At 38.4% G+C, this 15,344-nt stretch overlaps 1 protein-coding gene across 2 annotated transcripts in view; it reads right to left on the minus strand.

Moving 5' to 3' along the window:
* Positions 1-15,344, minus strand: part of PIEZO2 (piezo type mechanosensitive ion channel component 2) — a 330,086-nt gene that overhangs the window by 53,701 nt on the left and 261,041 nt on the right. For both annotated transcript variants that reach the window (XM_075416483.1, XM_075416482.1), the window contains 7 exons: positions 15,058-15,258; positions 13,120-13,324; positions 12,875-12,976; positions 12,241-12,406; positions 4,110-4,353; positions 2,807-2,903; positions 782-941 (listed from right to left, as the gene is read on the minus strand). In XM_075416483.1, coding sequence (XP_075272598.1) covers positions 782-941; positions 2,807-2,903; positions 4,110-4,353; positions 12,241-12,406; positions 12,875-12,976; positions 13,120-13,324; positions 15,058-15,258 — 1,175 coding nt within the window. The remainder of the gene's footprint in view (positions 1-781; positions 942-2,806; positions 2,904-4,109; positions 4,354-12,240; positions 12,407-12,874; positions 12,977-13,119; positions 13,325-15,057; positions 15,259-15,344) is intronic.

Consider the following 15,344-nt stretch of genomic DNA (forward strand, 5'->3'; position numbering starts at 1 on the left):
TACGTTTAATCCAATATTGACAAAAGTAATTCCTTAGAAATCTTACTGAAATTAAAAACAGAAGTCCTTTCTGTTTTTAAACAAAAAAATGTTCTAGTTCTTATTAATGTTTTAATGTTAATGTAATTATGTTTTAATGCTTTAAGGTTAATGTAATCTAATTCTTATTAATGTTTTAATGTTAAAATGTTTTAATGCTTATTAAAAAACAGAAGAATGGTTGTGCTAGTGATAGCTATGAGTGGATGCTTGTGGGAAAGTACAAGTAACAGGCCCAAAGAGAGTGATGCTTCCCTGCCACACCTCGTCAGTGTTTAGTGATGTGACGCTCAGAGTCTTCCTGAGCCAGATGTCGTAACTCTCCTGTATTTTTCCTGATGTGGCATTTTTTGAGTCGTGATTTCTAAGGCCTATTGTCTCAAACAGGCTTCGATAGCAGAGTGTTTTCTTTCCAAGGCTTACAAACACTGGCATTTGCTTTCGTACATATTGATGTTGAGAGAATGCTGCAACACACATCAACTTTCATAGCTTTTAATAAGGACTATGAGAGCAGCAGATAGTGTTTTGTAGGAAAGATGGTTTATTTTCTTTCAGATTCTCAATCAATTTGTTTTCTCATGTGTGCTTATCAGAGTTGGGTTTGCAATTATGAATTTAGCATGGATTGTTTAAACCAATGTTAAATACCAGGTCTCTCTTGGTACTACCTATCATAAACAAATAAGTACCGTAGCCATGAGAGACTTGTTTCATTTAATTTTTTAAAATTTTATGTTACCTTGATGCTAGGATCTGAGAAGCTTTTATGTCTGCAACCACATGCAAGAAGTAATAGCTCATGAAGACTCTTCTTTGCAGCAGCAAGAAAGCAAAACATATACTGTCCCAGATGATTCCTGCTTCTCCACTGGGCAGTTTACAGTCTAGATTGTTGGTTGCTGGAAAAAGACACCATCAGCATAAGGACTGTTGTATTAAGTATTCTTTCATAATATTTAGTCAATTAAATAATCTTAGCCTTTAAAATAATTTGAATTTATGTCCTTTATTTAGATATTTCTGAAGAAAACTGACAAGCAATTCCACTTGAAGTACACCATATTTTGTTTTACAGCAAACTGGAAAGCTTCCAATATGTTATGTCCATGAAAACCATGACTTTATCAAAAGCAAATCATTTGCAAATAAATTCACTCTATCCTAGTAAGTACTTGAAAATAAAGATTTGGAAAAAAGCATTTTTTGTTAGCCTGAAATATTTGATTTCAGTATTTCTTAAAATGGCATGTTTATTTTTTTTTTCATTTCAAAGTGACTTTTTGTCTCATTTTTCTGTTAAGAACCCTATCAACATAAGAAAGAAGTAATTTATTTTTGTCAAAATGATTTTTTGACTGTGACCACTTAATATTTTTATTTTTCTCTCCACAGCTCAGTTCAATGTTTCTTTCCATTGCATAAGAGAAAAAATATTTAAAACCACAGAACTGCTTCCTTTAGGGTAGGAGGAGACAGACAAAGAGGAAATCACATCCCTCCTGCCTCTAGATTTTGGCTTGGGCTATTTCTTTCTTTCTTTCTTTCTTTCTTTCTTTCGTTCGTTCTTTCTTTACTCTCTAAAAAAAAGTTCTCTTGAGGATATTAAAAAATTAAAACTGGGTTTTGTGGAGCTAGACTATAAACTAAATGGCCTATGCTGCCCTGTAGAAGGGAGTAGAAGGACTCAAGGGACAGCCTCTGGCTCGAAGCTGGCTTTACAAGCAGGCAAGCCAGTCTAATAGGTCTGGAAGGTCAAGTTCCAAGACCTTCAAAGCCTGCTGTGCCCGTGCTGTGGGGAGTCGGAAACCTGTGTCTAAGTTTCTGTTGCTGCTCAAAAAGTTTTGGATAATACAAAAACTACTGGGCACCATTTATCATGTGAATTTTTGTCTTCATATTTCATTTCTTTTTCCTTACTCCCCACTTATCTATTAAGATCAGACACAAAGACAGGATTTCGGAACTCTGCTACAGACTCACTAGGATAAAACAGTTCTTTAAATTCAGCAGCAAAAATCCCTGAAAAAACCCTGGCATTTTCCAACTGTCAATCCAGGGTGTTAGGACAAAGTGGAGCCAAATTAATAGCTCACTGAGACATGAAGTGTCTTGCTCTCCATACTTCAGTCCTCCCTTCTCTCACCTCCATCCACATACATTATCCACTTCTTCCTTTTTATCACCGCAAACATGAGAATAATCATAACAAAAAAATTGCCTAAAGTCACTGGGCCTGCAAAAAATTGCTGCTTTTATGCTGTCTTAGCCTCTTGTCATTTCAGTGAGCTGAACTGGTTTACCCTTTGAGCCACTGAAAGCAAGACCTGGCACAGAGAGGAGTGGGAGCCTTCAGCTGGGAAAAGGTGCCCTCTCCTTGCAGTGATGGTGAGATGACATTTTAGCTCAAGTTCTACAGTGAAACCATACCCTCAAGTATCACATCACCTGCATACGCAGAGAAACTGTGTTAAGCGCCGGTATCACCAATTTGTTTTTTTACATTTACAGCAAATGCTGACTGTGGGTATGTGTGTGGGAGTGTTGATAGTTCCCTCAGTATATGTATATGCTTTGGTTCTATGAAATATTTTCCATATTCTTTCTTGCCAGTCAATACAGGACCAAGCTATATCAACTGAACTTGCAGGTATGATATTTTCACAAGGTAATATGTCAGGAGGAAGCACAACTTACATATGGTAGAAGATTTTGAAGGTGATTCTTTATTTATAGAAAATGATGAAGAAAAATGAGCTATACTTACGAATACGGTAGCCTTTAACTGTACAAGCCAGGCTAAATGCCTGAATCAACCAGCAACTATTCTTAATTAATGATTCAATGTAGCCACATGCTCCTATCTGGAAAGGAAAAAAACTGTTTCACATAACAAAGCACAGCAGAAATAAAGACATGAAAAGTATTGCACCTCTTTACATTACATGAGAATATTGTGGCTGCCACTGACTGTATTATATCTCCTTAGTAAAACAGTGATTAGAAGAAAGATTGTCTTTACCAGTGACATGATCACTTTTAAATAGCAAGAATCTATTATTTTGATTACCACTGAGATAAGAGATATGTGGGTTTTGTCTGTGTTTTTGCAGAGAAAGTGATACGTCTGGCACACGATGCAATGCGACAGCTAAGTAACTTTCATAAATCACTGACTTAATCTTGCAAACATACATGGACAAGCTTAACACACGCATAGCTCCACTGAATTCCCAAGCATAAAATGAAGCACATATGTAAGCATTTAGAACATTTGCAAATTCAAACCACCCATAAATCAATTTTATTTCAGTACAGTGACTTGTATAAATGTAAAAATAAAAATGCTCTTTTCAGTCCAGCACTAAAAACGTTCAAAGCTCAAAAGCAATTGTGAGGAATAAATCTAAATTTATCTTTCAAAAAGATTTAAATTACTGGCTTGTCTCAATCACCTACCAGTGTTACTGCAAGAATCCACTCTAAAGAGTTAATTAATGTAAGAAAACCTCTAATATTTTGCAGAAGAATTTCACATATAATTATCAAATGTATCTGTTTTCACCTGAATTTCTGACTAGTTTGAAAGGAAAAGGGAACGCAGTTTGTAATTCTGTAGTCAGCTTTATTAATTACATCACACGACAACTTCATTTAGTACTGGGCTTGCAAATTCTAGTTTTAAATATAAGGTTTAATTAAAGTGCACTACTTATTGACAGTGTGACTAATCTTGCACTTCTTACTCATTTCTCACTCCACTGAGGTTTTTCACAAGACTTCTAAGGGAGACTTTACTCGGCAAAGAAGCCAGAAGCTGGCCCTTTGAAAACAGCTTGTGAGCTTTCACAGAGCCTGACTGACAAGGATGCACATTCTCCTACAATGTATATGTATTACCATTCCCTGGACATGCACTTACAGTTTCTGAATGAAAACGGAGTCTGCTTTGTGCTTGCAGAAGGCTATAGTCCTGAAAAAGGATTTTTAATGACCACTCAACATACTACGCACACTTCCAGTGAAATCACGAAAGCGCTGAGGGCAGGGGAAAGGCAGCAACTACTTACTGAGAGGATGTTCTTCATTGTGATCACAAAGACATTGTAGGCAATCAGCCAGTCCCAGTAACGCAGAATGCTCCTGATGGGCTTCAGCAACAGATCTCCACCAAAGAGAAGGAAATAAAAGCAGGCTACCAAGTAGCCCATGCAGAATATGCTGATTCTTGTGGTTCCCGTTATGAAGATTATAGTAAGCACAAACCAGAAGAGGTAACTAAATATTATCACCTTATACATGTCTAAGTAGGACCTGCAAGTAAAAGAAGGAGAAAAAGTTACCATTTTCTGAAGGCAATGCTACCTTTCCTCTACCTGTGCTACTGGTTGACACTTAAGCCTATGGTCTGCTGAACATTCTCATCCCACTGCAGCAATCAGGCACCTGCTTAAGACTAACACCAAGGTCAGTGGGTCTGCCTGGCTCATGTACTCAATTCTAGCCCACTCGTGCATAAGCACCTTGCTACACCCTGTCAAGGCACTTTGCATCATGCAGGATCAAGCCCTGTATCATGAAAGGGGGAAAAACATATTCTCACCAAAGTCTACGATAGAGTGATCTTATCTGGCAATGCTACATATGCAATTTAAAAGCTATCTGAGATCATCTTTTAAGAAGTCTGAGCAATAGTATAGCAAATCTATCTTCAAAAGCCAGTTACAGTACTCCACTGCAAACAGTTCTGTATTTATTGATGACTGTTAGGAAATTCAGTCTGGTTAAAAGCCTAGTTTTCAAAGACAGTTGCTAAAAATATCTTTCTCCAGTGGAGATCAACTGTAAAACTTTTGAGGGGTAAAAGGTTTCTACAGAATGCAAATGTGATAGAATTTACTGAAAAGTTTGCCAGGAAGCCATGAGACAAAGCTATCTGAAATCAGCCTGGCCCACAGTGGGAAAGACTAAGAAACAATTTGGTACTTTCAGATTTATTAAAATCTTGACTTAATATTCACTCAGTGAGCTTTCAAATAAGAATATCTGCCAAAGGCAATACTGAATACTACATATAGCTAAACACTGCAAAACCAACTAGTTCTTAGTCTCCCCCCATTTAGTGTTTTGATTCCAGATGTAACTGTGTTTTCAGGGTTTGTTCACCAAGGCTGCAAAACTATATTTTCAGGAAACCAGGCAGAGAGACAGCACTGTAGGAGTACACATATACCTAAGCCAAACCATGTAAGGAGTAAATGAACTAAATGCACTGTATGAAGCCACATAAAAAGGCCCCTGATGCTTGATGTTCTCAGGATCAGAACTTTCTAGGAGTATGTATTTATAGTCCTATATTTATAGGCCTGTATTGTACATTTCACTTGCTGAAGCCAACCAGAGAGGCATTTAATGAAAGGTAATGAGAAAGCCCTTTTATGTTTATTTCCCACAAACATTTAAGAAATTTTTGGACTACTGCCTGCAAAATCTAAAAATATCATGACTTAGAGATGCTACTGGGTTTTGGGTGATAAGACATTAACAAAGAATCTATACACGCTGGCAAAATAAAGAAGCAGAAAACAGCAGTTGAATAGGTCTTCACTAACTTAATAGGCACAGGAAATGGTGCTCTCACTGTTTTCTCCAGAAAAAAATGACCTTAATATTTGGTGTTCCTTTAATAATAACTGTTGGATGTTGATGTATGGGACAGCTAAAAAGACATCACCTTCCTGATACTGCTCTAACAATTGCAATATTTAAAAAATCTTGTCCTCTTCTACCAACAAAATGCATCAGCATCTTTTGAGAAAAGCCCAAAACGGAACTGAATTGATAAAACAAACAACAACATCTTAATGCTCTTCATTAAAAATGGACTCTGACCCTTGAAGACAACTGGCTGGATACAAACTTTCCAACATACACACATGGCATTTGGTTGAGCCACAGTCCAACAGCAGATATCACTCTCAGATTAAAACTTCCAGAAATTAGGGAGAATACAAAAAGGATTTTCTACATTTTAGCAGTCATCTAAAATATTAAACACAACTGTTCTTCTCATTTTCAAAATATACACTAAATATAATAGCATTGGACATCTTTAAAACAAGCAAATAACAAAACAGGAGACGAAGAAAAGCTGCTCTAAAGGCAATACAACTGCATCGTGACAAATGATGTAGTTCTTAGAGATGGTAATCTTTCTGATTTTTAAAAATATGCAATTACAAGTAAGCCAAATCATAAAAATGGCTCCCAAGAACTCACCTTGAAGTGGGTGTTTTACAAAATGGTATTTGAACAAGTCATCCAAGACACACCTAACCAATGAATATCCCCAGCCATCCCAGGTACCTCTGTGCTGGCCCCAGAACAATGCCGCAGTGAACACAACGGACAGAAATACAGTTGAGTATCTCAGGTAGATAAGAATTTTCCTGAAACCACACTTCTTTCAGTTTCAATATGCTAAAACTCCTTGTCTGTTACAGTGTGGAGTCACACCCCCCCCCCCCATTTTCATTAATTGTTCATAATTATATAGGTAGGTCAAATGCTATAAGAGCAGGAACGAAGACCTGTCTTGGGAGGGGAGTCCTCAACATGTTGCCTCTCATATCACTTGACACATTCTCAGATGCAAATCTTTAAATTCTGCCTCAAGCCTCAGAAAGTCTGGAAATGAGGAGTTTCAGTTGCTTGCTTTGGAGATTATAATGCAACAGTGGGAGGCTGAAGCACAAAGCCACCCCAACAGCTAAAAAGACTCTACACAAACCCAGAAGATCAGTAAAGGTGCTTACCCTCTGAAACCTTTTTCACAGACAGCAGAAAATACTTACTCTTGGATAGCACATACCATAATTTTATGCTTTCACTGCAGACCACACAGATAATTAGCTTAATGCCATGTAAATCTTCCAAACCTCATCTTCTAAGTGGTCTTTAAATCCACATCCAGTCACAGAGATGACAGGCCACCCTCAGGATGTGGTATCTGACAATACAACTAGGAAATTTGAGCAGCTGCTTCCCAAGGGGACAGTCCCACTCCCCTTCATGCCCTCAGCTCTGCGTTACAGCTCCTTCTTTGGCTTTGGCTCTTGGAATTGGTTTCAAGAAGCAAATTTGCAAAAGCCTATTCATTTTGGGGGGACGACAGAAGTAAGGGGTACTTTTCTGCCCAACTCACTGCTGGTGTGATGAATACAAAGGTGGGAGTGTGTAGCCGGAGACCAGGAATACAGCCACACGTCTGAGGAAGATTAGCCACTACACCAGTGCACCAAGACCATCAAACTATGGCATTTGGTAACATGACAACCTCTGAATGAGAAATTATACAGAAGAAACCTGAAAGATGAATGAAAAATAAAAAATTCTGATTTGCTAACCGTGTCATTAGCAGAACCCACTGATACTCTGGATAACATTTTGGACAAAATTTACTGTATCACTTCGGTCAAAACCAAGGAAGACAAAGCCTGGAGTTCATTCCACCCATCCATCAGAGCCATCTTAGGCTCAGATGGCTCTCCATATCAAACAATATGCTTTTCTTTATTAAAGCTTTATTAGTCGTATCATGATTTCTTCAATATTTTATTTCCACAGGAATTAATTTTCAACTGTAACACAATCCAGCCTGTTGCAAAAAGATTGCTCTAGGTGTAGTTGTGTTCCTGGCATGCTTAATGATGTATGTGTTTGTGGTCAGCCCAGTGTCCGGACCTCTGCCTGCAGGCACCGAGAGGTGCTGATGCTGAAGCTGACAACCCCTTTGAGGAAAGGTGTATGTCCTCAGTGAGTTCTTTGAAGCTTAGGGAAAGAACACACTTCTGCTTGCACACTGAAGAGAAAATAGTGTGCTCTTGTACTGACTGATACAGCTGAATGCTTCTTCATGCTGGAGGAGCTGTTGTTATGCATCTTCATTGCCTTCCCTTATCAGCCACCTGTGTTGTTTTAAGTGTGGCTCGCCACCTCCATATAACCCCAGGGCTCTTCCCATAGCCCTCTTTGATGACTACCTTCTCCCTCTCCTCCAGGGACATTATCCCTGTACATATGCATTCTGTAAGCTATCTCTACTCCCCAAATTTCTTCTTTCTTTCTCCTCTTCCCTATCTCCTATTCCTTACATCCTTAGCAGCCTGTGTGATCCTACGTCACAGTCTACTTCCCCTTCTAATCCTGACATTGCTAATTTCTCACCAAGCCTCCATCCCCAAAGCCTTTCCCTGTAGCTCCATTTCAGTCTTCAGAAGGCAGCTTCATTGATTTTCCCTTTGCCTGTAGCTACTTTGAAGCTTTTGAAAATTAGCTTCTTTATTTCAACGGACTACTTCAAATTTAGTGTCGTTGATCCTATAGGTTTTTGTCTCTTCTTCTTTCATCAAGACCTCTCTCAGGACTGATACTCTCTTACTCTCACTCTCTTACCAGTGGGGACCTTCCTTCATGCTTCTATTTGCTTTACAAATTCCCAAATCCAAAGCTGCATTATTCATTGAGGCTCATTTTACTAGCATGAAAATGTTTATCTCTTTTATAAAACAAATATGATGGGAAGTCTGTAATGATGATTTGCAGATCCTCTCTCACTATCTTAAGTCAGCAGAAGTGTAGTGTCAAGAAAGGCATTACAGCTGCCTTTGAGAGACTCCACCTGACTCACCTGATGATGGTTCCCAGGGTGCAGGTACTAAAGTGGACAGTTCAGTGACTGGCTGTTAATAATATTTCCGCTCTTAAGAGGAAGAAAGTAGATTACAATCCCATTTTTTTCCCTGTCAATATTTAGAAGAACATCTAAAAACTGCTTGGGAACTGAAATGAGGATTTTCCAGCATTAGGGACTGTGGGAAAGGATTATCCTCAGTGACGTAGCTTTAAATCCTGTTTCATTTTAAAAGCTCCTACTTCTTCTCTTCATTTTTATTTCTGTTTCAAAGGCCTTTGGTTGTGCTTTCCCTTGGGGTCAAGCACATATCCCCTGAGAAATCTGGGGGTGGAAAGGCAAGAAAATTTCAGGAAATCTCTTCCTTAGGCTGTTTTTATGATTATTGAACTCAAGTATTTCTCCAGAGAGAAGAAAATTAAGCTTTTGGAAATATGTTCTTTTTCTGCCACTGTTTATATCACAGTTAAAAGCTTTTTATCCAAGCCTACCAGAAAAGTGACCAACTGGCATCTCAAGCGAAGAGACACATATGAAAGGGTGCTTCACTCTGCAACTGCCACTTATTTCACATGGCAGTAAATACACATTGGGCTTTTCAGAAAACACATGAATACTAAGCACTATTTTTTTTCATTCTTCGTAATTTATTCATAATCAGGTTGTCTTCACTTATTTATTTGGGTCTTTCCAACTGACATCTGGAGAAACGCCATTTTTCATTTTGTTTGCTTGGATAAGCTTTGAACCAAGTTCTTGTCCATGTTACTAAACATTTAGAGCATTCTGAAACTTCTATGGCAAAGTGCAAGAAATGTTTCACTTCCAAGTTGTCTTGAACAGAGGCCAGATACATACATTTTCTTCTGAGGTATATCTTTGGTGGATTCTCCAGAGCTTGAGAGTCCTTCTTTTTAAAGATTTATAATCCCTAATAAAAGATTCATTCACTTTAAGAGACTGTCCAGCCATTCTCTGGTGCTTCCTTGAAGCAAATTAGGCATTTAAGATTGTATATGCGCAATATAACATCATGTAAAGCCTGGTAAAATCTACATTGTATTGAAATCATTGACAGAGACACTTAAGGGTTCAAAGAAAGGAAAGATGCCATCAAGAACACAAGAACTATTATGCAGTTCATACTAAAGGAAGGTCTGTTCATACCTATATACACCATTCTACAAGTATGTTCCCATTACAGATTCAGGAAGATAACACTACCAACAAAAAAAAAAGAGTTTCAGCTTACCTGCCCGAAAATCTACAAGAAAGGATATCATAAACAGGAATTTCCTCTGTTCCTGAAATTAATGGGTTTTCTATTCATTTGATGGATTTTTCAAACAATAATGTCCCTGTTCTGTTTCTTTCTCTGCCTTACTCTTTTCATTCGACTTCTTATTCACACAACATAAAACTATCACAGGAAACAGTCACACAGATCTCTGATTTAGTTGGAACAAGTATAAACTAATCACAGTTTCTTTGTTCAGCTCATCACTACTATTGGATTCTTTGATTTTCTGTTGTTTTGTACTCTCCACCAGCCATATTATTTACTGTTTAACGTAAGTTGCAAACTCCCAATTAAATGGCTGCATATCGTTACTCACCTACACACAGGTCTATTTTGTCAGCACATGCCAAGCAGCATGTCTGAATGGATGTGATGCCACCAATGACTTCATGCTGATGCATCTCATGCATGTGAATTCAAACAAAGAACTTAACCCAAAGGCTTGTGGAGAGGTAGCAGGCCAGTTCAGCTTGGATTTTTCTTTCCATTATAAACCTAACTCTGATTCCCATCCAAAATCTTCAGAGAACATCCTCTGTGCTTCAAACTTTTCATGTTTGGCCTTTTGGGAATATCTTCTACAGATGACCAGAAACACCTATCAGATTCCAGGCAACTTTGAAAAGATGCCAGCAGAGGATCTTCAAAAAGCATCTTGCCTCTTTTTTCCCTTCTGAACATAGCCTTAAGACACACCATTAATGTGATTTTTTAATTCTCATGATTAATGAGGTTTTTTTCACAATCTCTTTTTTTTCAGGATTAAGGGGGGGAAATTTGATCTTTTCTTTCTGCCTGCAAGCATGTTACCAGTGACAGTCTTTGCCAGTGACCAATCACATCGGTGTGCCTGATGGAACTGCTATATTAGCTTCTGCTAAGATGGACACCGCTGCAGTGGCAAGAAAAAAATTCACACTCCCCCCCCCGCCCCACCCATTCCTCTCATCCAGGCCCTATCTGGCAGATGTCTTTTGGAAAACATCCCCACTTGATGGAGCATTTTGAAGAGAGATTACAAACTTCTCTCCTTCTGCTTATGTTACTGGATCTAGAGCACTGGATCTACTGTGTACACTGGAAATACCCCAGGGGGATAACTCTTCACCCTTCACCCAGAAATCACTATAAATCTCTGGACAAATGAGTCAACTGAATGTGTTTCAATGGTCTCCTATTCAAAGCTATTTCAAGATAGATTTGGCCACCATTTCTAACAGAAACAGCAGGATCAGCTTAAAGATCTTGAGAAGGGTTTCTGGTAATACCACTTCTCTGGTAAAAGAAATAAACATTTATCAGCAAAAGGGAGATTTTACTAGATGTTAATTCATTTTTTTTAAATTTCTTTTGCACTCAGACATCTCTTGGTAATACGCATTCACAAAGCAAACACCTCATCTGACAAAACACAATAGCTAAGAAATCTTACTCTTCCCATTTGTGCTTGTAATACTGCATCAAACTTTCAGAGATAACTTCAATTCAGACCATGCCCAGCACAACTCAGAAGAGTTGAGCTAATCTGTGTTTGCCAAAATGATCACATAGAACAGGCTCCATTGTTTGAAGACCATCCAGAACAGAACGTCTCAGGCTCTGCCATCATTTTGTACTATCCACCTTCTTTAACAACCTTATATGAATGTTGAGAAACAGGAAGACACAACAGTTGTCCTTCCAAGACATGCTTAAGATTCTTATGCCTCGATGAAATAGCAGAAATGACAGTCTCTTATATTAGAGTATTATTTTGGTTGTACTTAGACAACAACTCAGCAGGATGCAACTAATGGCTTTGTGGGATTAAACATGTACATGGGCAAGCTCAGACTGCAATGGAATCTTCCCAACATGCCTGTGTTTTGGGGCAAGCCACCAGAGTGCTGAAGTCCACCATAAACGCTGCCCCACAGGCATTCATGGAGGGAATACATGCTTTCAGGCAAATTTGTCACTGAACATCCCTCTGGGGAGCACTTAAAACAATCAGCAGTTAGGAAGACTTGTTTTCATCTGCCCTTTTCTAAACTAGAAGCTGATTACCCAGAAGCTAACCATCTGCTGTATAAGACAGGTAATAAAACATAAAAGGTATGTTGTGAGATGGGAACGTACATGAATATAAATTCCAAGTAAAATATCATACTAGAGAACTTTACAAAAATGAAGCACTGTATTTTCCAAGTTTTTAAGATTTAGTTCTCACCGGCAGTGAATGAAGTCAGGAACAGGATTATGCTGACTAAAAGATGCTGCATCAAGATTCATGCAGATTTCCACATTGTCTCCAGCCATGATTCGTACTGCAGCTTTATTTTCATCCTCAAACGTCTGCCTTTGTAAGGATGCACACAGCAGCAACATGAAATCATCTAGGCGAAAGCAGTGGTTGCAAGTAAAAATTCAGTCATTAATTTAGGTGTAGGGAATGGTGGTGATACACTACAATGTAGTTACCAGAGTATTCTCCCACAATTTGAACTCCAAGACTATGCTATTTTCAATCCATTTAACACTCATTTGAAATTTAGTAACATAATCAGGTTTTTTACTTGTCAACTTCTATGACTTTTATTGAGAATTAAATTTGAAAAAGGGAAATAATTCACACTTTTTGATGCCACATCATTAAAAATGGGATATGTAAAAAACAGATGCAGAAATTACTAATTCTTTGATTTTTCTACTACATATGAAGCCACACTTAGTATTCAGTCTCCCACAGAATATATCAGTTTGCTACTGAAGAGTAAATAAAAGGCTGGCTTCAAATTACACTGTACAGATGTTTTAAGCAAAGGACACGTAAACACTTCACAACTATGTGCTAAAATACTTACAGACAAGGAAGACAGGGTTTGGTCTCACAATGAAGTCTGGAAAGTATAACCACTTTATGATGTTGGAGTTGAAGTTGGCATTACCACTTCTCCATGGATAGTCTGTATGACAGAAGCAAGCAAAAATGCAGTCAAAACTTTATAACAATTACTTCATCCTTTACTTCTGAATACTTATCAATTTTCCAACACTTTTATGTAAAAGAAAGCAGCAGTAACTGTCCATAAAGGTTAAGTGTCCTTACCTTTACAAGGAGCAGGTGGGATGCCAATGCAAAGGAAGTACTGGAACATAATGATGCATGCCAGAAAACAGCAGTATTTTGGCCAGATCTCTGCAATAGCTTTTCTTCTACGTCGATACAATACAGCAATCAGCCAGAAGGCATGAATCATGGCATAAAAATCCATTCGTTGACCAATAACATTCACTGATAGAAGAAAACAGGTCTGGGAAAGAAGTAAAGAAACATAAGCAACATCTGCAACCTGATGGCTAGTCAAAGCAACGATGACAAACTCCTCTGGATCCTAACAGAATGCTTGGACGTGCTGGGGCAGACTGCAGGAACCCTGTGCAAACCAACATGCTGAAACAGTTCGCATCTCTCCAACAGCAACCCCCCCCCCCCTAGTTTTCGATACTCTTCTATGAGTGTCAACTACGTGAATACAGTACTAAAGCAGGTTTCCATTATGTGATATCTAAAGACACAGAATGGAAAGAGCATTGTCACAGAAGCCTGTATGTGAAATGTTTAATTGTTGCCAAGCAAAGCACATATTACACAGCCATATATTTTTATAGCACTTACAGATGTGAAAAAGAAGAGGAATTATTAAGACTAACAACTAAAGTGTATCCTCATGTGGGAACGAGACAAAAAGAAAAAGGCTTTGTACCATACAACTTCTATTGGCTATAGACAAATCCAGTCAACTGCTGTAAGGCAGCTTTCATTCTCCATTCTTCTAAAGGCTTTGCATCCCAGAGCGTTTCTGTTCTCTGGCTTCACTTGAAGTAGTCTCTTTACTTGGTGCCATGAAGCATATTTTCGAACTTCATGAATAATTTGTAGTGAAACATTTCTTCATTGCATTTCACTGTTTTGATTTTCTCTCTCCTCAGATTAGGATGAGGTTAAATTTATTTCCTGAAGGAAATAGCTTGCTGATTAATTTTCACTCACTCTTAACTTTCAGACTGGCTGTGAACAGTTTACTCTGTTTATTAGTAGCAATGGGCAGTAGTGTTTAATAGATAGGTCAAGAGCACCACTAGGATTAGATTTGGGATCCATTGGCCTAGGAGTTGCCTTCTTCAGCTAGCCACAGAAATTTCTGAAAAATCACTATTTCTACAAACATTTCTAAAAGTACATTTCATGTGTCTCTAAACAAACAGATGAAGACAGGAGGCAGATATGAAGCTTTTTTTGTTGGCACTTGTGCAGCAATAGCTTGTCTTCAAGGCAGGTTCAGTCCTGATGTTTTGCTGCTGGATTGGGTGAAGTAGATAGAAGGAATACATAGCTGAACCTAAACCCCAGCAGTCTGGGCCACTGCTGCTGGCAAACAGACAAGACGACGTACTAAATAAGACACCTACCAGATACTTAGGATATATCGTGGATCTTCAGAAAAATCCCTTCACTCCTTTGTACCTGCCTCATCTAATTCTCTTTGTGCTCCTTGTCTATTGAAAAGTTCTTTGGAGAGAGAACTTTGTCTTACACTAATGGCACAAAGCAGCAATAACCTTCGCTGGAGCTCTTGATCCTGCAGATTGCTAACAGCTGTACCAACAAGTATAAAAAAGAAGGATGCATTTGTGCCAGAGGCAAAAGGAGCTTAGAAATGTTTAGACAGAGACAATGGCATGCTAGCCCCTGCTTTCTTCTTCTGCTCCTGCAGTCCCTGGTTCCCTCTGTGTGTGTGTGCATGACAGGGTATGCTTCAGTTCTGTCCCTTTTCCCATTTGTTATCCATTTTGTCGAGTTAGAAGTGAGTCATATAAGGAAAAGCAAGAGGAAAATGACTACTAGCGGACAGATAGCAACTGTGGCAAGGTCTAACATGAGTGACAATTAAGCCATCAAACACAGTTCAAGTTAGTGTTCAAAAATAAAACAATCGAAGGTTTGGAATTATAGTCTAACTAAAATTAATATGTAGTGATTTACCTCCAAGCCAAACTTGTAGAAGAAATAGTTTATGAAATACTTGACACAGTTTACCAGTCCATCATCCAGATGCGCTCTTGTAATATCATGGAAAATGGTTTTAGTCACAGGTGCAGTAAGGTTATTTCGACATCTGTAGTACTCTTGATGACGGTAGATTGTAACTTCAAAAGCCAGAATAGCCAGCATCAGTAGGTTATTCTACGGGAGACACAATCAGAAGATTATTAAATAAAAACCAAAACCACAAGCAGCCATAAAATTTTGTGATAAGCATAAACCCATGG

This window comes from Opisthocomus hoazin, chromosome 3 (genome assembly GCF_030867145.1).
Source record: "Opisthocomus hoazin isolate bOpiHoa1 chromosome 3, bOpiHoa1.hap1, whole genome shotgun sequence".
NCBI lineage: Eukaryota > Metazoa > Chordata > Aves > Opisthocomiformes > Opisthocomidae > Opisthocomus > Opisthocomus hoazin.